Genomic DNA, 21,916 nt, shown 5'->3' with positions numbered 1-21,916 from the left:
AGGAATGTAAGTCAAGGTTTTTCTGGTAAATGGCTAAAGACCTGAACAAGCAGCATGCTGCATCCATTCAAAGAGCACATTTAGTTTTATTAGCAGCCTTAGGGACACTATAGCCAGACGCTAGATAAACTTTGAAGGTACCATTCAGATAAAGAAGCGAGTTCCGATAAATCTGGTTTTCATCATCAGTCTTCTCAATAAGGTCAATGAAAGCAAAACCATAGCTAAAGTAAAGCGATCTGAAGGAAAACTTTGAAACATCTTGTTGAAAGCTTGAGCTGTTACCATATTGCTCACTTGCAAGTAGCCACCAAATGCAGGAAGCCCAATCAGCTGCCCTCTGGCTGCCATTCTCCCAGTCACCTGTTGTTGACAGTAGGGTGAGACTCGGTACATATCAGCTCCTGACTCATGCTGATGGTCCATGCAACTCCTTGTTAAACTTCTTTTAGGGTAGGTCTGCTCTCCTGATACAGCCGGAACTGAAGGGGCCTGGGCAACCCTAAGAAAACTTCGTGAGACCATGTCTTGCACATACACTGTCATAAGGGGGGGGTTAATGCCTTCTGTAGCCTGCCCCACTAGCTGGTTTTGACTGTGGTGCATTTCTCAGGAGAAGCAAAGGACTCAAGATCAGGAGGAGTCTTGGTTTGTCTAAGTGGGAAGAAAATGTACCTCTGCCTGAGGTACTGTTTGAGAGTCCTGTCTGTGTTGCATTGTGTGTGTGACTCATAATCAGTGTTACAGGCGTGTCAGCGCACCCGCAGAGCCATGTGATAACCCTCGGCTTCAGGAAGCGGCCGGCATGGAACAGCTCCACAGGGACTCCCTCCCAGCAGCCGGGAGCGGGCATCCTCTGTCACCCAACACTCAGAACCAGCTGCGAACGCCAGCGGTGCCAAAAACATCTTTGAAAAGAAAAGAGAAAGGAAAGTAAGGGAAAGGCAAAAGAGCATTCCAAGTTGATGTTTAGGCAAACATCATTTGGTAAACGGGCTGAACCTTAGGAGGTCTCACTGCCTTCCACGCTTCAGCACGCTTGAGAGTTTAGGTACTCGCTTAGATGCCGGAATAGGAATGAAAGCTGCTTTGACAGACACGTTTCTGGGAATGCTGATGCCACCGCTTGCTGTTGTCCTGTTGATCTTTGTTGTTGTTGCTGTTACACAGGCTGTTGGGTTTTAATCTCTTCAACAGCTGACATACTGTTTTACCATTTAATCATTCTGCCACTGTCCTTGCAGACCTTACTGTTTCCATAAGGCAGCAACTGTCAAATATTAGCCAGGATTTAGTTATTTACTTTAGTTCTTTACATAAGGACTGACTTACAGCTAAGACATGCTTTTTATCTCTCCTGAAAGATACATTTACTTTCAAGGAAGAATGGATTAAAATGTGGTCTTTTTACTTAAAAACCATTTGCTCCCTCTTTTTCTATGAGTGCTGCCCTAGCAGTGTAGGTTGGTGCTTTAAAGAAATGGGGAAGAGGAGGAGTGTTTGGGGGAGGAGGGTGTCTACTTTTTTACTAAAACATATGAAGTGACAACTCTTCCACTAAATGATCATGCTGGGCACTTAATGAGAGTGTTTAATCTTTTATTAGAGAGGACAGCTAATGTTTTATTTCAAATACACTTGTGCAAATGCAGAATTTAAAAGAAGGTTCTGTAGCTAAAATAGTTACGGCTTTATCTCAGGAATTACTGGCAATACTGTGGCTGCTTTAAAACAGAAGTTAACATTGACATATTGTGCTTGTCCCTTCAGACTTTGAAGTCTATCTATGTTATGAAGACTGGAGTTCTTTTTGCTGTTTTACATGTATGTCCATTGACCACAACTGTGGTACTGTTTCTAAGACTGAAAAGATGATCTGAATCATCTTTTTGAAGGGTAAAGTTAATTTTTATTAGATAGAAGTCTGGGGGAAAAAAAAAAACGTTGACATGATTTTTTTATATGCTGTGCAAAAAAGCAGTAACTTTCTGTCAGTCCTTTTAAGAATTGAATTTGGAGCAAGTGGCTTTTCTCCTTCATACCAAAAGCTTGTCAGGTAGACCATAGGCACTGTTTGCTTTGCCTCATGACTGTTTTACTTCAGGGGGAATATTCTGAACCAGACAGTGCATCGTGGCAATAGTATAATCACATCCTCTCAAGGAACACTTGCTTCTCAAGGCAGCACTCCATAAATGTTTGCCTCAGCAGGATTCAAACTAAAATTATTTAAAATGTTATCTACTGCAACTCAATTTAGATGCAGGAGGACATTTTCCCTTTGTTACGATTTTATTACTGTATCAGTTTAATCTTTTTATTATTCAGGACTAGGGTTTATCGGCTCATATTTCTTAAGCTTGTAGGACTGAGCATTGTAAAATCAATATTTCTGCTAATTAAGGTGGTTTGGGGGAGTGGATAATCAAACAATAAAGTGAATCATTAAAAACTTACATGCTAATATTGACCAGTATTATTGGCACAAAGAGACCAAATCTCTGTGTCAGAGCCTTTTTTTCTTTCTTGTATTTTTACAGCAGAAGCAAAACACGTTCAGTAAAAATTTATGTTCTCAGCGTTTAACCAGTGTAGAAATGGTCCTTCATGGATATAAAGGCAAATGCAGTGTGTTAAAATTCTGGGCACTCATATGTAGCATTTTCTTTCCCATCATTTAACTTAGCAGTAAATGATGCCTGACTTCAAGGGGTCTTGCCATGGTTTGAAATAGATGGAAAGCTCCTGCTTCCTATGAAAATAATGGATCATTTCTAATTTATTGCCAGTTTTTGCCAGTATCTTTTTAATTTCTAAAAGATGGTTTCTTCTTGTCCAATATTGACTAAGGTTTGGTTTGGGGTTGGTTTCATTGTTTACGTTATCTATGGCCTACTGGTACGGGCTTCTGGCCTTCTCAAGTACTCTTACTGAACAGACTGGTAAGGGATGATTTGTTGTCACATTAGGAAACAGCTTCCCTCCCCCCAGCCCTCTTACCATGAAACTAGTGACTGCAGGTGGGACACTCAACACTGTTGAACACCATTGGGTTTTCCTGCCCATTTGGCTGACATAACCTTAGAAAAACATATTCAGGAACCTGGGGTCCACTGTCAGATCCAGAGTGGCCTGACTTTGCTTTCCTCCTGAACTGGATTCTTGCACAAATGAACCGATCAACATCCTTTTTGTAAGAGTGAAACCTCTTTGGCAGGGTTATCCCAGAGCTCTGTTGTGTGCAGGGGCTGCATATAATGGTGATGATGAAAGTAGAGTAAGACAAAGACTGAAAAGACATTCAGTCACTTTTCAGGTATGAAACCGTAGAGTCGAAAACTCATTAGCCTAACATGAGCCAAGCCAAACTTTGCATCTGCTTGTACTGTTTGGCTCTGTGCTTTTATAACTGTCCCACAGATTTAGAAGTTGTTCTGCGGTTCTTCACAGCCTTCATAATGAAGGGAAATTTGGCATCACTGTAGAACTATGGCTTCAGAGTTTAGCTGGGTGACGGGAAGGGGAAACCTAAGGAGAACTCCTGCCACACATCATTGGAGCCACAGAAGGGACAAATGTGTTACCACTGTATTTCCTGAGAAAAGTTTCTACCTAAAATGGTCCATAGATTATTATTGTTGCCTAATCAGAATTTCACATGAAAAGCAGCTTTTGGTGAAAACTCAGTATTTATCTTTCTTGCTTCTAAGATCAACTTCCTCAGTTTGCTTGGGAGGTTTTGTAACACTGGCGCATTGACTCAGGAAGGCTCTAGTAATTAGGGCAAGTAGTAGTCCGTCCCTTACAATATCCTTTAACAAATGAACATTTCCCCCTGCGATGGGAAAAATTGAATTTATGTCCCCTAACATGATCTGGGACAAAGGAACACAGTGAGATAGAAGCTCTTGTGGTGGGTGCTTCCAATTTATATGTTTTGGAGGGCTTGTATCTAAACCAGAGAGTGGTATTTACAACCTTGTGGGAGAAGCTGCCATGTGGCTTTGAAGGAAAGGAGTGACCTCAGTTTGATATTGTCATGTTGTGTGGCTTTTGCCCTACATTCAGTAGAAAGTATTTTGTGGTAGCTTGTTGCTCTGTCTTGTCCAAATTACAAATAGCTTGTGAATTTAGGAAGTCTGCTTTTCTGTGTTGTTTGGTCTCATGGTTCGATTATCACAGTTCTCTCATCACGTAAAAGGCCTCATATAGCTTAGTCTATAGTTGAAACATTTACAACTTCCCTCTCCCAAACTGATTGGACTTGCTCTGTAGCTCTAGCCTTTCCTTCAGAGAAGCCATTAATTTGGTTTTCTCCAGTAGCTGGTTGTGAGGTTAAAGAATAAGCTTATGGAGGAAGGAATATACATGTTGAAAAATCAGGATTAGAAATTTTTAGCTTACTGGTTACATTTTATTTGCATGTTTGCAGTTTAAAGAAATTCCTAGCTGGCTAGCTCTACTTCTTTGTGTGTCTTCCTTGCTGGTGTCTTGTAATGTAACTATTCACTGGATTGTGAGCTTGCAGCACAGTGAGAAATACCAGTCTATAAATGCTGATTTGTACAGAAGATCCTGTGCACCAGTTTGTAAGATTTCTCAGAATTTTTCGTAAAGACATAATTTGCTGAGTTGAGAGCTTTCTCTTTTACTTGTGAGCAGTAGATATTACTGTACCTCACATAGATTTGCTGTAGGCAGGGTCAGACTGCCTGGAAAAATCTGTCAAACTGCTTTCAGAAATGGCAAGAAGTTGTCAAGTAATCCTGGAATTATACAGCAAATTAGTAAATGTATTATGTTGAGGATAAAACATTTTCCATCGGTCTAGTTTTTAGTGAAAGTGCATACAGTCCTAGTGATTAAGTTCAATGTGTAAGACCAGAAAGTATTGTCACATAATTAACTCTTTAATTTACCCCAGGGATTTTATCAGCATGTTTTAAATCTGCCCAAGTGACTGGTATAAAGAACATCAGGTCAGGTGGGCAGACAAGTCTGGAGAAGTTGGCCATCTGCTTCTCCTTCTGGACAGATGTTGTCAGTGGGGAGCCTCCAGCCTGAGGGAACCGTGAGACTGAGCTCTGTGCCTGGTCCAGATGCTCTGTGGTTGTAGGTGGGTATGGTTTAGGAAGTTGCTCTTGCAGAAATAGTCACCAGTCTTATAAGCAGCAGAGCAACAGGGAAAACTTTGGAGACTCTGTTAGTGTGAAGTTTACCACAAATCTTCCCAGTGTCTGTGCAAGCAAGGGCAGGTATTTTTTTCCTGACTGCAGTTGTGATCTGGAAGAGTAATGAAAGCCTGTGGCACAACCACAGTTGTCACCATTATTTTTTTTTTTTTTTGTAGCTGGGAAAATCCCCTTTGGTGCTGGGTTAAACAGTGGCCTCAGCTCTGGTGAATCAGCACCAAGCCCATTTTTAACAAATTCCAAAAGTCGTTTATACTAGTTGTTTACAGTGGGGGTTTTGAAACAGCAGGCATCTTTGAAAAATCCCTTGTCTTTCAGGTTAGTTATAATTGCCATTCTCTGAAACAAATACTAGATACAGTACAATTTGTTTAGTAGCAGCTGGCCACTACACCAGGAGCCACTGAATGGGTTGAGAAAATACTACTAGGTGCAATCAGAGGATGAGTACTTTCACACGTGTGCCGGCTCGGATTCTGTTGAGGCGCTGGCTGCATGACGCTGATCATCATTTACAAGTATGCCACAGGATAAAAGGCACTTGAATGTGTTTGGGAGGAAATTGGATTCTGTGGAATCAGTTGCAAGGGCAAAACCGCCAAATCTTGCAACAGAAGTGTCTGCCTTGGTATGGGTCAGGCTGCCTTCCTCAACAACCACGCTCCTGGTAACAGAGGGTAACCGATGAACACAAGATGAACTCATTTCTCACAAGGTGGTGTCCCCTGCAAATCACAGTTCAATGCAGTCCAAACAGGCACGTAACAATTGGGAGTTGCATGTGAATTTCCTGGAAGGCAAAGCTATCAGGTGACCCAGCATCATCTTCCTGTGGGTCAGAGTGATGTTTTTTCCTGGTTTTACTCTTTCACAAGGTCTAAGCAAAGCAATCAGCCATGAAGTTTGAGAGTTGAAAATAAGTATGACATGCACATTTCTGTGGTAGAAATCATGCTGGGGAGGACTGGCAGGTAGACGGGTTCAAACAAGTCAGACTAATTAATCAAGTCTGTTAAAATGGTGGTATGGTTGTAGCTACACAGCTCTGAAGTTGCCAGAATGTTGCTGGAATGCCGCCTCTGTGTCCAGTGACCACAGAAGCCTGTACCCATGTGCGTCACACTCCCTTTGCGTGGGGAACCGCTGGTGGCCAGTGGTGGGGACAACATACTGGAAAAGATGGATACTGGAATTGATCTGGTACCACAGTGCTTGTGTTGTGTCTTACGCTGTTCTTTTCTCTTTGAAATGCTTTTGGGTTTGTGACACTTGTCATCTACCTCTATGGACAGGATAACTTAGAAGGAAGGAACCCTTTGCCTTATTCTCCTGGGTTCTGCAGTCTGACCTGACCATCTCCATTCCAGAAAGAGACATATGGTTTTAGTATATAAATATTCACGGTAATCCTCATACCTTCATAAGGGGACAGAAGAAACATTTTTCTTCCATTGCGTCTTTAAAAGCTACTTATGGTTACAGGAAGGGGATTTCCACACACAAAAAACAGCTGTGCTGAAGTGAGCACAATGCTTTTTGCAAAAATATTTGAGCTATCGCTTTAATTTGTGGACAAAGTTTTAGTTGCTTGTTTGTTTCTTAATCCAAGTATTGGCCTATCAGGAAATGGAGACCTGAAGTTGAAATTCTCCATCAGGAAAGCTAGACTGCTTTGATTTGGTCTAGTAGAAATGACATGAAAAAATATGACCATACACAACTGAACAACACCTAGCATACACTGTTGAATTTAATTAAGAGCCATGTTGCACTATCCTGAATGGTTTTTATTATGATGCAAGGATTTTAAGAAGTTCCTGATAAAAGAATACCAAGTGAAACTAGACCTTATCTTAAAGATTCATATCATGAAGGGCATTGATACGTAAGCCTCACAGAACACCTGAGACTAGAAGGGGCCTCTGGTGGTCTGAGGTCCAGCACCCTGCTCAGAGCTGGTCAAGGTAGAGCAGATTTATCTATAAAGTAGTGTGCAGGTAAACTACTGATAATTACAACTCTTCAGTGTAAATAAGTTTGCCTGTGTATGGAATATAATTCTTCAATTCCTGAGGTTTTTGTACATTGCGTTCTGAAATGGTCGCAAGGTTTTGTGGGTTTAGCAATACACAGAACTGCTCTGTTGCACAAGAAACGCTTGCTACAGTCTTCTCATCTCTACCTCTGAGGGGATATCAGCAGTTTAACTGAAAGAAAATGAGAGTATTCATAAAATACTCTAGAAATTTATTTTGAAAGGGATAATATCTATTCCATGCTAGTTTCTGTATGGCAGGAAATAGTATCATCTGCAATTGTTGTAAGATCCTGTATATGATTACTTTTTAGGAAATATTTTTCAACTAATCACATAATTTCCTGTATCCCCTTGATGGTCATGGGTCGTGGGAGATTAGTCATCAAATAAAGATCACCTTTTCAAGTCTGGGATTGTAAATCTAGCATACAGAGCTATTTGGAATGGGGAACCAGAGCAGAGATTTGTTTCAGGGCAAGCTGGACTTGCTGATCCTTATGGGTCCCTTCCGACTCGGTACGTTCTATGATTCTGTGACAGTGCAGCCGCACCGAGTGCTTTTGTTTATTCAGTTGTGCATGTGTAGCATTGAGCAGCAGCAAAATACTGCATTGGGTAAGCAGTAAGTGGTTAAATACAGTACTTAGGTTTGCATGTTTTTTAAGTGGAATTTTCTGGAATGTCTTTTGAAGTGCCACAATGCCATCTACTGGCTCGCTTCTCTGTGGGTTTTTTTTTTCCCCAAAGGGAGTTTTCTTTTATACACAGGCTTACATGCAAGGTCTTTTTAAACAGGAAAATAAACAGTCTAGCACAGAGTGATCAAGGCTTTTTTTTTATTTGTTAAAGTGTATGTTAAAGGACATAATACGTTACATATATTAAAAAATTGCTTCTAATCTTTCAGCAGATCATCTTGTTCACAGCCTTCATAATGAAGGGAAATTTGGCATCACTGTAGAACTACGGCTTCAGAGTTTAGCTGGGTGATGGGAAGGGGAAACCTAAGGAGAACTCCTGCCATACATCATTGGAGCCACAGAAGGGACAAATGTGTTACCACTGTATTTCCTGAGAAAAGTTTCTACCTAAAATGGTCCATAGATAATTATTGCCTAATTAAAATTTCACATGAAAAGCAGCTTTTTGTGAAAGCTTGGTATTTATCTTTCTTGTTTCTAAAATCAACTTCCTCAGTTTGCATGGGAAGTTTTGTAACACTGGCACATTGACTCAGGCAGGCTCTAGTAGTTAGGATGAGTTTTAGTCCATCTCTTACAATATCCTTTAACAAATGAACATTTCCCCCTGTGATGGGAAAAATTGAATTTATGTCCCCTAACATGATCTGAGACAAAGGAGCACAGTGAGATAGAAGCTCTTGTGGTGGGTGCTTCCAATATATACGTGTTAGAGGGCTTGTATCTAAAGCAGAGAGAGATGGGCAGGTATTTACAACCTTGTGGGACAAGCTGCCATGTGGCTTTGAAGCAAAGGAGTGACCTCAGTTTGATACCATTTTTTTTTGTTAAAAGATGATTAGTATTGAAAAAGTAAAGAATTTCTTCCTAACGTATAATCCAGACCTACCCTCTTTCAGCTTGAAGTCATTAGATAATATTATTCTTAATATCAAGTTGCTCACACCATAAATGAGCAGTTATAAGAAGTAGTAATTGGTTTTTGTTGCTAATTGCTCTGCCTAATATTATCTATAGGAGCAACCCCCTGTCTTCCACTTGCTGCCAGAATCAATGAATGGGCAAATACAAAAATAATTAAGAAAACCCAGAAACCAACTAAATACAGATAAACACTGTTATTTGTGGTTTCACTGCATGCTTTTTCTTGAAGATATGTGGACAGCTTCCTCATTAGTTGGTTATTTTGTTTGTCTGAATAAAGTACTCCTTCAGTTTTAATCTGTTTTTCCCCTGCACGTTCACTTTTTCCTAACAGAGGTTTTTTGTAATCCTGCCTTCCTTCAGTCTAGTTAGGAGAAAGAGAACCATGGGTAATGGCTTGTTAACCCTTGGATTGTTTTTTAAATAGATTTGTACATTGCTCAAATACAGCTCCAGTCATTACTCAAAACAAAACAGTCAGGAAAAAATGTCCAGCTGTTTCCTGAACAGCCGATAACGAAGGTAAATACAAACATCTGTATCCTTCCTGGCCTTTCACCCTTTGCATCACTGACGTTCAGAAGGTCAAGCGGATCTTGCAAGCCCAGTTTTTATCTGGTAGGAGCTGTGTCTTGCTGACAGCTGGGGAGTGTTTGCACACCCGCGTGCATGCTGGTGGACAAGCCCTAGTGCTTTTGGCCGGCTCACAGGGCAAGGGAGGTGTCTGTGTGTGGAAGTTACCGCTTCTTGGCGGCGGTGGGTTGTTGCGCTGCAGCTGGTGTGCAGTGGTGCGCTGGGAGCAGTGAAGCTGAAATGATTGTACTTGGCACCCGTGTTGTTTTTTGTCATACAAACGATCCGTGTCAGAGAGGTCGCACTGGGGAGCGGGGCTTGTCAGCAGCTCGAGCTCCCCAGTCCTCGCTACACGAGCCACCCACCAGCCGTATGGTAGCTCTGCTGAGGGGAAAGCCCTCTGTGGCGATCCCGTCGCTGCGCTGTGTGGTTTTGGCCGGGGTGTTTTGTTTGAGGAATGTTCTGCTTTATCCTGTGCAGAGGAACAGACATTGCTCCCTGCCTATATTTGGAGTAAGTGCTAACTTCTCACTCCTGATTGTTTTCTGTGCTGGGAAATACCAGGGCAAGCAGTCATTTAGCGTGACATTAAATAAGGGAGAATTGGCAAAACCAGAAGAGCAAACAGGATTGTTTTATATCCCATCTTCTGTTATAATCTCTCTTTTCTTTTTTTTCCTTCTGTGAACTGTCCTGTGCTATTGGAAAGAAAGAAGAACTAATTAAGCCAGTTGCTGAAAATGTTTTGCCACCCACACTACGGAGAAGAACTCTTTGTACAGAATTAGCTCTTACCAGCTGCACTAAACCCAGTCATTTATCTTCACCAAAAAAAGAAAAAACTGCTGCTATCGTTTATTCCAATTAAAGGAGTTAATGTAAGCTATACACCATATCCACTCAAACACAGATATCTCCTGCTCAAAAGCTGGAGGGTTTGCAAATAATTATTTTCTCCCTTGTTAATTCTTCTTAGTGTTTGTAAAAAGGACTGGGCTGAGGGGCACTGGGAAGTTAACTCCTCTGCGTATGGAGCTGGCTGAGCATGAGCTCGCTGGCTGGCGAGCAGATTGATGGCACAAGACTGCCCTAAACTTGGGCAGAGGTAGCAATTCCTACCCCAGGGGAGAGGTTATAGTAAGACAGAAGTCTACATCCTTCACTTGGAGTATCTTCAAGAGGGACAGCGTGATGCAAACCCAGTGCAGTTACGGGTCTGCAGAGACTGAGTAGTACAGTAGATCAGAGTCATGTTTTTCTGACTGGAGTGTTGCTTTGGAGTCCGAGCTGAACCAGAGAACTGATCTCAGGGTGTCCACAGTACAACAGATGGCAAGTGAAAACTCAGTCACAAACCTTGACTGAAGTTCAGCAAACCCATCCTCAGTCCTAAAGCATTGTTCTCAAGCTGCTTCTTACTCGGGTTTTTGAAGAGTGTAGACAGTCTGGACAACGCATTTTCCAACTGAAATTCCAAATGCTGAAGTCATTGGTTCCCAAGAGGTGATCCCCTAAAACAGGGGGCAAAAAAAGTTATTTGAAGGTCAGGATCACTATCCAGGTGTGGAATTTGGAGATACTAAACCAAGAATGATGGCTGAGCAAGAAAAAAAGAAATCCTAGGATATCCTCCATCAGAGAAAGTCAGATAAACAAGGAAATTATCTTTGTGATTCTGTCAGGAACAGATGACTGTAGTTTAGTAATCTGATAGAATTTTGCCAAAAAATGTAGTCTTGTTAACACAGAAAATTAAAAACTTTTATTCCTTTCCTTATACACTTACACATCAGATAAACAACTGCAACAGGGACTTGACATGTAAGTAGTTACATAGATGAGATACTCCTTTCTGGGTGAAGATACAGATTGGATAAAAAACATCCAATGAAAAATGTATCATTGAAAATATAGATATATTTTCTAAAGATTAACTCAGTTGTTTCTGCCCTTTCAAATTTAATTTTGTCATTTGAACATGCAGAGAGAAAAGCTCAGTCTGTAATCATATCTGAGGAGTGTGTAAGGTAACATCAGTAAATTGTTCCTCATATAAAATTAAGGTTAATCCTGGGATTTTGCTGCCTTGAAGGACAGTAAAAAAATTAGTTTCTCTGTGTCTTATTGCCTGCAAAAATGTCTATCTTACATGATTGACCCTTTTTCCCAAAAAAAAATGCTGAAAGACCTTGTTAGTAAAATACTGTATTGCCTCACTAGAGGTGCATGAGTATGTTCTGCTTGAAAGGAAAAATATTCCCTTTATTTGGTGTATCTTTCCACAGTTGATTGTATCAACTTGTCCTAATTTCTGCCCTTTTCCTACCAGTTACAGTTAATTCTTTTGCTCAAACAGGTAATATAAGATGTGAACTCTGAGAGTAATTATACCTTTCTGCGATTCTGCCCACCACAGTATACTTTCTGTAAAATATTGAGTAGGATCCTGCAAGGAGCAGCATCCCCTCAGTCCTCAAGCATAATACATGTCACGTACTTGTTTGTCTCACAGCATCATGACGACAGGCTGAGAGAGTTGGTGGTGTTCAGTCTGGAGAAGAGAAGGGGTAGATTTAGATTGGATTTTAGAAAATTCTTCACTATGAGGGTGGTGAGACAGTGGCACAGGCTGCCCAGGGAACTGGTGGCTGCCTCCTCCCTGGCAGTGTCCAAGGCCAGGTTAGATGGAGCCTTGAGCAGTCTGGCCTAGTGAGGGTGTCCCTGCCTGTGGCAGGGGGTTGGAACTTGATGGTCTTTGAGTTCCCTTCCAGCCCAAACCAGTCTGTGAGTCTGTGATTATTGCTGCAGGTTTATGGGCAGTCACATGCTTTGGTACTGTAGACACTGTGAAAAATTGTTGGTTATAAAAATCGAAGTGGAAGTTTAGTGAATGTGTGTGGGTGACTGTTGTGCTGTGTAAGATACCACAGGCACAAGCTTTGAGTGGAAGGAAGCACAGGCCCAGCTGGGATCAGAATATCTACTGGCTTCAAAGGCAGCAGGTGACCAAGGTTTTCCATGCTGCCAAGCCAAACACATTTTCTAGAGCAATCTGTGTTGCCTTGTGCCGCTGCACTGATAGCATTTTCTTCATTGAAGAATCATCGACTTTGGCTGTTCTCAACACGCTGGGCTCACACCCTCTTCAACTTTTTTTTATCTGTGGGAGTTCCAACACCTTCTCTGGCATGTATCTCACACTCAGACCTTCAGATGCATTTTCCCAGAACTACAGCCAGCCAGTCTTGTTTTCAGTGGCCTTAATCCCTTGGTACCTGCTGTCTCAAGATGGTTTAGCTCCAGAAGTTCAGACTTTCCCAGTGCACGTACTTTGATGCCTTGTGTTGACTTTATGTATTGTTCCTTTAAAAATATGGTGAAGATAAAGCATGCAAGTTTTTTGAGGCTTTAGACACAATCATTTAGGCAAATGCTAGTTGAAAATACAAGAAGTCTGTGTGCCATTTGCTGCCTCTGGAACTTTCTCTGAGTTCCAGTCGTTTAGGACAAAATCAGAAATTTTGCAGAAATTTTCAGAAAATAGGAAGGAGGATAAACGTGGTGGAGTGTGATGTGCTGTATTGAAATGAGGGTGAGCACACATGGTTACATAATTTCCTGAAAGACATTACCCTATGAACATTCCACATGCATCCTTGTGTAACTGTTCTGCAGCTCTTCCCTGCAGCCCCTTTTCCCAGTTTACAAGGGGAGTAAGGTTAAAGTTGATTCTTTCAGGACATTGTGTTTCTAGCATCTGATGTCAAATATAAATGCTGTAAAGAACGTCTTTAAATTTCTGTCAAATGTAAAGTGGCAGTTCATTTTAGTTCTACAGTAGTGCACAGGCCTATTAGTGCTACAAAATTACTTTATCTCACTTCTCAGTAAGCATATTGATAAGTTTTTTATACCTGTCTATAAGGGCTATTTTTTCTTCAGTGTTTCATCCCAAAAATCTCTCAAAATTAGTGAACCAAGAGGACACCGCGGGGTGAAATATTTTCATTCTGAATGACCATTTAGTCTTTGTAGGTATTGTGGAGTCAGTTTATTTGTGATACACAAACATTACAGTATTTTCCTGGACGTAGTGCAGAACGTGTGTTTTGTGACAGTGGCTGTTGTATTATCCTACTGACAAAAGTAAGGCAGGCACTCCCGCAGGCTTTGGTGAATTCTGCTTATGCAGTTGCTACAAACATAGGGTCCCCTGTGAATGGTTTGGGCATTTACATACCAAATGTCTCAGCATTACTAGAGTACCTGTTATACCACACTCAGCACAATGTTATCCAGGTCTTTGTCTCTGTGTGTTCAAGTACTAATGTTTTCTATTCCTTTCCTTGCCACGCTCAGCATCTCAACAGAGTGATTTTTCTCTTCTGCAAAGTATGCTGAGGAGAGATCAGCTTGTATTAGGTTTCTCCCCTTTACCCACTTGGGACTGACTCTTTAGAAGACCTGTTGCTTCTGTATTTGGCTTTCTGAAGAGTTTCTGCTGCTCTGTGGAGGTAGAGGGTTTATATGCAATCAAGAGAGAAAAGGCAAGATGCTGGAAGTTATTAGCAGGCAACAAGTAGGAAGAGAGAAGAGGAGGGAACCTGGAATTGCCAGGGTGCTGAAGGCTTGTGAAGATCACACCTGGTCAGAGTTACCTCTGCTGATCTGCTGCTTCTTTGGATGTCTGTCATATCAAACCTTCACCTGGCTGTTTAAGCCCAAAATCAGTCAGTGCTTGCTTTCCTGTGCCCCACAGCCTGACATCGTGGTACGGTTACCTTTGCAGCAGCAGAGGGATGCCTCTTCCCCTTTGCAGCAGGCAGCTGCCCGTGCCATCTGTTCTTGGGCCCTGCATTTTCCTTGTCACGCTCTTTCTTCCTGTGGGACGGGAGACTTGCAGGAAATGAGAGTGTGAAATGGTGTGCTGGCTTTTTCAAAAGCTTCATGTAGCAGTGGCTGGAGAAGTTATTTTGGCAATAAAGAACAAAGTAAACTGTGTGTGCAATCCATGGGAGGAAGTAAAATACACAATAGTTGAACTTCTCAGCTCCATGCTTCCCATCTCTTCCTTTCCCATTCCCGTACAAGCAAAAGGAATCACTGTAAACAAGGGAATTCTCTCCAAAATCACACAGGTTTAATTTTTTTTTTTCCATACTGATTCCAGCTCTGAAGAACTGGATTAACCTGTGTATTTAAAGAGCTAAATGCATTCTGACAATGTTCTTTCCCAAGTAAAAGTAAAGAAATCTATTTAGAAGATGAACAGCCATTGCCCTGATCCCGAAGTATTGTATATACTGGGAATACATCCCATGATGGAAAACTCATTTAATGTCATGTAAACACAACTTTGCTTAATGTATGTAAATACCAACACAAAGATTTGGCAAATCAGTGAACAGTTACTGATGAGTTTTTGGTTTGATTCGAGTTTTCTAAGCTACAGTGTACTACATTGGTGCCTTTACTGTTGCAGTACAAGATTGTTTCAAAAACTGCTGTCCATATATATTTTAAAACATTCAACTGGCTTTAGTTAATATGAAATATTTATGATAGTGGCCTTTGCAAAGCATATCTGACTTTGGGCATGGGGAAAAAAAGATAATGCTTCTTATAATTTCACTTATGTTTGCAATAGGATTGCAAATTGGCTGACATCATCCAACACCGAAGATAGTAAGTAAGCAAATTACAACACTGCTGCTGGCTCTTAAAAGGAATCCTTCTATTTGTACCTTTCTGTTCTTTTCAGCATCCTCTTAAGATGCGTTTTATAATCATGGCACAGGAAAGCAGGGATGGGCAACTTCTTCATATGGTGTTAGAGGCCAAGATTAGCAGCAGTATATGCAATGTGACTGCACTGTCATTGGTGGCCTTGCTTCCCAGTTAAGTTTCAGCAGTGTGCCCATGAGATACACGTGTTAACTTTTCAGGTGCAACAGGACAAACCAGTCTGATTTAAAATATATATGTGTGTGTGTGAGTGGTATAGGGACATTAACGAACAGGACTTCTTCCTTTTCCTTCATAATAAAGAACCATTAAAATGCATATATTTATATGTGATCCCTGACTGTCATGAGGTAAATGCTCCTTCTCTGTAAGCAAATTTCACAGAATCATAGAATAGTTTTGGTTGGAAAAGACTTTTTAAGACCATCAAGTCCAACCATTTACCTAGCACTGCCAAGTCCATCACTAAACCACCACATCTACGTGTCTTAAATCTCTCCAACGTTGGTGACTTAACCACTTCCCTGGGCAGCCTGTTCCAGTGCCTGACAACCCTTTCAATGAAGAAACTTTTCCTAACATCCAACCTAAACCTCCCCTGCAACAACTTGATGCCATCTCCTCTTATCCTATCACTTCTTACTTGGGAGAAGAGACCAATGGCCACCTGGCTACAACGTCCTTTCAGGAGGCTGTAGAGAGCCATAAGGTCTCCCCTCAGCCTCATTTTCTCCAGGATAAGCAACCCCACTTCCCTCAGCTGTTCCTTATGGACCTGCACTGTAGACCTTTCTCCAGATTCGTTGTGCTTCTTTGGGCATGCTCCAGGACCTCAATGTCCTTGTAGTGAGCGGCCCAAAACTGACCAAATTTGCAACGAAAGAGAGAAAGACAGCAATGATTATATAGATATTGGGGCTTCAATACATTTTTAAAATATATTTATGCCTGTATATATACAACAACCTATATGTTTTTGTTTATGTGTAAATGTGTTAAATATGCAAAACCATCTGTAGTGCATCAACTTTAGTTATCGTCTGCATTTCTTTTAGAAAGACCAATATTTTTTACTTCTCCTCTGATGACCCTCCCAGAAAATCAATTTTTAAAGAGTTGACTGCTAAAGGAATTGCTGTCTTATGATGGTTTCTTATTCCTGTGCTTTTGGTGGCACCTTGTACGTGTTTAGGCCTTGTCTTTACCAGGAAGATGAGTGTAGAGTAAGTGTTCCACCATCTCCTCTTAGGCTGTCGCTGCTTTGTCTGGCATCAGAAAATAAACACTGGCATGAAAAATCCCTGGGTTGGTTTGTCTTTGAGGGCAGAAGATTGGTCCCCAGAATTACTTCAGAACCTGTATTTAAATGAGAGGAACACTGTCGATTGTATTTGTGTTACGAATGGGGTGAGACATGGACTTGCCCTTCTGTCCCTTCTTTTTTAAGACTAATGATGGTAAAAGAACTGCTGTGAGGGTCTGCAGCCATATTGCATTGATTTATAAAAAAAACACACCCTGATTGTAGTTAGGGAGGTGGTGTGCTGAGGATCTCAATGAAAGAACACCACCTGCTGTGCAAGTGCTAAGATTCCTTGAAGGACTGAGACCTAAACTGTTGCCTTTTCTCGTGTGTCCACCCTGCTAAGAGATACTGCAAGCCAGATTTCTTGTCCTTTTGGCTCTGTGTTCTTTTACTGAAGCCATGGACATCCTTCTCCAGACCTGCCTGTGTGGGTGTACACTCTGGCTGTGCACTGCCACTTCCTTTCAGACATCACCTTCTCTCAGGTCTCCTGCCTAGCTACTTACCTGAGTTAATTTTAGGGCGTTTACTTTGATTTGTCAGTGAGACCTCACCCCAGCAGGCAGTTAGGAGTTCAGAGATTGTCAGGCTTGGCAGGAAGATATCGGTGAGTCCTGCAGTGATAGCGAGAAAAAGTATCTTCTCCAGGGCTCAGCAGGATTTGTTAGAGCCCACAGGTTATTCACCGTGCAGCTGTAACTCTGTAAAGTACATGGGGAAAAGAAATCCCTGGCCACCTTTGTACTGCAGAGCCAGCACAACTAAGGAGATAAAAATGGGATGGTTATTAAAGTGGACAGGCATTTTGAATATAGGCAGAGCTGTCAAGGGAAGATGCCATCATACTTTTCAGAGCAGAACCATGCAGACTAAAATGACTGAGGCAGATTAGAAAACTTTATTTTAAATGTTTGCCTCATTTTCAGCCCTGCAGAAATAGGAGCAGTCACTTCGACATCAACTCTGAGCTGCAAAGTAAAATCTTCACATGTATAGAACTCACACCACCATACCCCATACCTTCAGAAGTTGAAGATCTTCTGGTAGTGTTTTGCAAGTAGATAAGAAGGCAGCCCCAAGGATTCAGGGTACCTCCTGGTTCACTGCAGTCCCTCTGCAGCTGTGTCCGTTGTGTGGCTTGGCGGGGCAGCTGCACATAACCTGTTCACCAGCCATAGGTGTCCCTGAGGGTCAGGCACTGGCCATTCCATAGACCATTTGAGAGGACAGAGTTCAGAACTGGGATCTTGATTGGATTTATTGAATGTCAGGGTGATGGCATATTCTAGTGTCTTCAGCACACTGGGATTATTTTTTTTTCAATACTTAATTCTGCTTCTTTAATTCTTTTTACTTAATTCTACTATTTAATTCATAATGCATCTCATACGTGTCTGACATTTTGTTATCTGGAAAAAATCTCTCCTGTTTACTTTTTTCCTAACAGCAGTGAAAGATTCTATGAAGGGCCTTTTCCCCATGATAGCTGCTGGCAGCCATGAGAAGGGAAAAGTGCTGGTTCTGTATGAATACCTAATAACTAGACAACAGTTAGGGTACAGGATGGACCAGTGTTACTCTTCAGTAATGTCTGTATCCCCATTTGTTGTCTCGTACCTGCTGATAAATCCCATTCTGAAACCCTAAGTCTTGTCCTGGATTCAGATGGAAGGCAAGATTAGGTTTTTCAAGTTCACAAGCTGACCATAGACACTTCTACTAAATCTTTGACCAAGGGCAAAAGGTCAGGTTTTGAGAGTTGGATTTGTCAGACTTATTTGTAACATATGTAATTTTGCAAGGCAATTACTTGAATAATTCAGTGAGCTCTGAAAAGCAGCCTTTATATTTCTATTCATCGTCTTCTGATGACGGAGTAGTTCTTTATTGTGAGTTCTTTCCTGCAGGACTTAATTGCAGTGCGTTACCTTACAGAGGTAAATGAAATTCTGGGTAAGGGAGTTGCTGAGCAAATGGCAGAGCCTTTTTCCACAAAAGCTTCCTGTGATTAATGAAAATACCCTGACACTGACCTCTGCGCTGGCTTCCAGCCACCTACCAGAAGAGTAAATCGCATGCAGTGTCCAAGCTACAAACACACAGGGTGAAAAAAGAATACAATAGGTAGAGGCTTCAGCCTCTGACTTGGGGGAACGAGCCACAGCCATGCTTGCTGCTTAAACACCGCTGTAAGATCACTGCTTTGATTCAGAGGGTTAATGAGTGTCAGTGTGTAAACACCGGCGCAGCCCTTCTGCTGAGGCAGTGGATGTTTATAGATGGGAATTTTTCAGCAGCTATAAACGGAAGGTCTGTTTGTTTTGTCTGAAGTGCATCGGAAAGCCTGGATTGTAATGGTAGAAGTTCAAGGCTAATGGGTTTTTTTATTTAAAAAGAAAAAAAAAAAAAAAACTCCTTACGTTTCAAAGTTCAGCTTAAAGCGCCATGGCCCAGCTCCTGGGAGGGAGGCACCAGGCAGGCACGCTGCGGCAGCCCAGCAGAGCAGCCAGCGCAGCGCTGGCTGCGCGCCTGTGGCGTGCGAAGGAAGCGGCTCGACGCGCACATCTCTGATCTCATTGCGTCGGGGTCGAGAGGTGCAGCCGGAGGTCGTGTCACCTGCTGGCACCGGGACAGCGAGCGCGGCTCGTACCTTTCCCCTACAAAGCCATCTGCCCTGGCTGAATGTGATTGACTGAGAAGTCACGTACTCAGCCTCATCTATCTCCCCAGCTGGTGGAGAAAAAAAAAAGTGCAATTCAGGTTTCAGCATTTTTGTAATCCCCCTGAGCCTCCCATTAAATTTGCTGTACTGTGTGGGAAAGGATTAAAGATTCTTTGGGCTCCAAAACACAGTATACAGAAATTAAGTACTACAGCATGGTCTGCGGTAAGGCAGCAGCTAAAGTGTATAGCCTGCCACAGAACTCGGAGCAGCGAGTTCTCTTTGATAAGTAACACTTGTTGACAGCTTAAAATTTGTGTGGTATTTGTGTGGTAACACATGCCACAGTTATGCATGGCCCTTGTTTTAAACACTGCGTGTGCGAGACACTTCTTCAGTAATTGCAGAAGCAACCAAAGTTGTTCATATGCTGTTACTAACTTAGTGTGGAGTGCCAGAAGAGGGGAATAGCGGCTGGCAGGGAGAACTTCTGTTCCTTTAAGAATGGCTCGGGAATCCTCCCTCGTAATAAATATTTCAAGATTAAAATCACTGCGTTGCAAGTTTTCAGGCGAGGCTGTTTATCAAGATGAAATAGCTCATTTCCTAAAAGGCAGTATTATTTACGTGTGATGTGAGTGTGGGCATAGATGAGAAATGTTTATTTAAGAGCTGCCAGCATTTTTTCCCTTTCAAAAATGGTAAATGAGAAATGCCAAAGAGTTTCTTTCCCAACTTACTGTGAGGCTTAGTTTGTGCAGTATTAATTTCTGCTAGATATATTTGGTTTAAGATAATTAAGAATCTAGCTGCTTTTTTGGGGGGGTCCTAATTTCCTACTTAAATATATGAATTTTGTGCATGCAAAAAAGCTACCGTGTACCCAGGCCTCGGGGAGAAATAGCAGCCAAGAAAAGGCATAATAGATATTAAAAAGCAGGCTCCAGAACTCAGGCTTTTAAAATGAATGTTGTCTTCTCCTGCTTACGTTAGCCTGCTTGCATGAAACTTCTTCCTTCCCCACCTCCGCTGTGTGCGCAGAGCGCCGTGCGTGCCCACCGCCTACTGCGCACCTGACCACAGCGTGACAGCGCGGGCTAGAACCTACCAAAGAACAAGAGGGGGCCCAAGCATCAGTGTTGCACTGCTGTCATTTTTCATTTCCTCGCTGCGCTAGAAAGCACCATCAGAGGAGGTGTGAATACCACCTCATGAACGAGAGGTCAGTCCCAGCGTGCGACAAACGTTCCTGCTGAACCAACGGTACAACTGTTTTCACCATTTGTGAGGCAAATGAAATGAGCGCTCCAAAGGAAGGGGGAAACAATGCCACGCTGTGCAGTTTGCACCTAGGCTCCCCACCCAAACAGCGTAATAAGAAACATCTGCTGACTGTAACCATATTTCTATTTTTTATTGTATTCCTGTTTTCATTTTTCTAAACGTACAGCCTGTTTGCTTTTCCTCTGTAGTAACTTCTAACCTTAACTCTTAATACGAGCCTTTGAGCAGTACTCCTCAGTGTCATGATTGCAAGGTTTTATGTATGCAGATATTTTATGTATTGGTTATTTTTCTGAAGGCCGAGCCTGGTAAGCATTGTTTGATAAATAATGCTGCTACAGAAAGAAAAATGCCATTATGAAAAAGCTTTATTTATGGCCTGCTCAGTTCTTGGTTTGTTTTTAATCTCTCTTGTGAAGCTGAAATTATAACCTGTTTACTCTCCAGTTTCAGCTTTCTGATATTTTGGTTTGATTTCAGGTTACTATTGGCCAGCTGTATTCCACGCAGAAATTGGTAATTGAGAGTCCAGGGAACACATAGCTGTGAGAAGACTCCACCCTGAAGCAACACTGGGCCATCTTCAGCATCCTAGAGTGCCACATTCAGATGCCTAAACTCACTGCATGTGTCTGAGCTTTTCTGTTCAGCGGACGAAATGCCTGAGAGACTCAGTTTTTGGCAACCAAAGTACTATTCTCTAATGGGTCACATGTTCTAAAATATTTTGCTGTAGTTTGTAAAAGGATGTAAGGTAGTCTTGAAATCTCTTTGCTTGCGTGTCCCATGTGATGAAATAGTTCCTGCCCTTCTTTGACAATAAAACTTCATTAAACTACCTGTAACATGATACATTATTCTGCTGATGACCTTTTCTCTCACTGAGCACAAGACATATTAGATTTAAAAAAACCTCACCCACCAGTTACTAAGTTCTTATTGATCCTCTTTCATTTTAAAATATACAGCATCTGAATTAAATTACTAAATACATAGTTCATTTTAAATATTAAAACCAGAGATGAACAGAGTTTTCGTCTCCCTGACACTGATATTTACAGATATCCCAATCTGCTTTAAAGAGCATCCCATGGCATTTCAGGAGCTGACATAAAAAATTTCACTACTCCTTTCCTTAGTTTTCAAGGGTTAATAACCAGTCTCATTGTCCTTTTAGCAAAGGGAGACTTGATAGCAGCCTTGCAGTACCTGAAGGGGCCTACAAGAAAGCTGGAGGAGGGGCTGTTTGTATGGGCATGTAGCGACAGGAGGAGGGGCAGTGGTTTTAAACTAGAGCAGGGGAGGTTTAGATTAGACATTAGGAAGAAGTTCTTCACTGTGAAGGTGGTGAGACGCTGGAACAAGCTGCCCAGAGAGGTGGTGGAGGCCCCATCGGTGGAGACATTCAAGGTCAGGCTTGACAAAGCTCTGAGCAACCTAATCTAGTTAAAGGTGTCTCTGCTTACTGCAGAGGAGTTGGACTAGATGGCC

At 41.9% G+C, this 21,916-nt stretch overlaps 1 protein-coding gene across 2 annotated transcripts in view; it reads left to right on the top strand.

Annotated features, from left to right (window-relative positions):
• LYRM4 (LYR motif containing 4) overlaps window positions 1-21,259 on the top strand; it is a 90,130-nt gene extending 68,871 nt beyond the window's left edge. For both annotated transcript variants that reach the window (XR_014618179.1, XM_084280387.1), the window contains one exon: window positions 20,906-21,259. Coding sequence is in view for 1 of the 2 variants with exons in the window: in XM_084280387.1 (XP_084136513.1) it covers window positions 20,906-20,968 (63 nt within the window). In the remaining variant the exon portion in view is untranslated. The remainder of the gene's footprint in view (window positions 1-20,905) is intronic.
• Window positions 21,260-21,916: the final 657 nt, after the last annotated feature.

The sequence above is a fragment of the Gallinula chloropus genome (genome assembly GCF_964237585.1).
Source record: "Gallinula chloropus genome assembly, chromosome: 2".
Taxonomy (NCBI): Eukaryota; Metazoa; Chordata; class Aves; order Gruiformes; family Rallidae; genus Gallinula; species Gallinula chloropus.
This window is presented reverse-complemented; position numbering and strand designations above follow the sequence as displayed.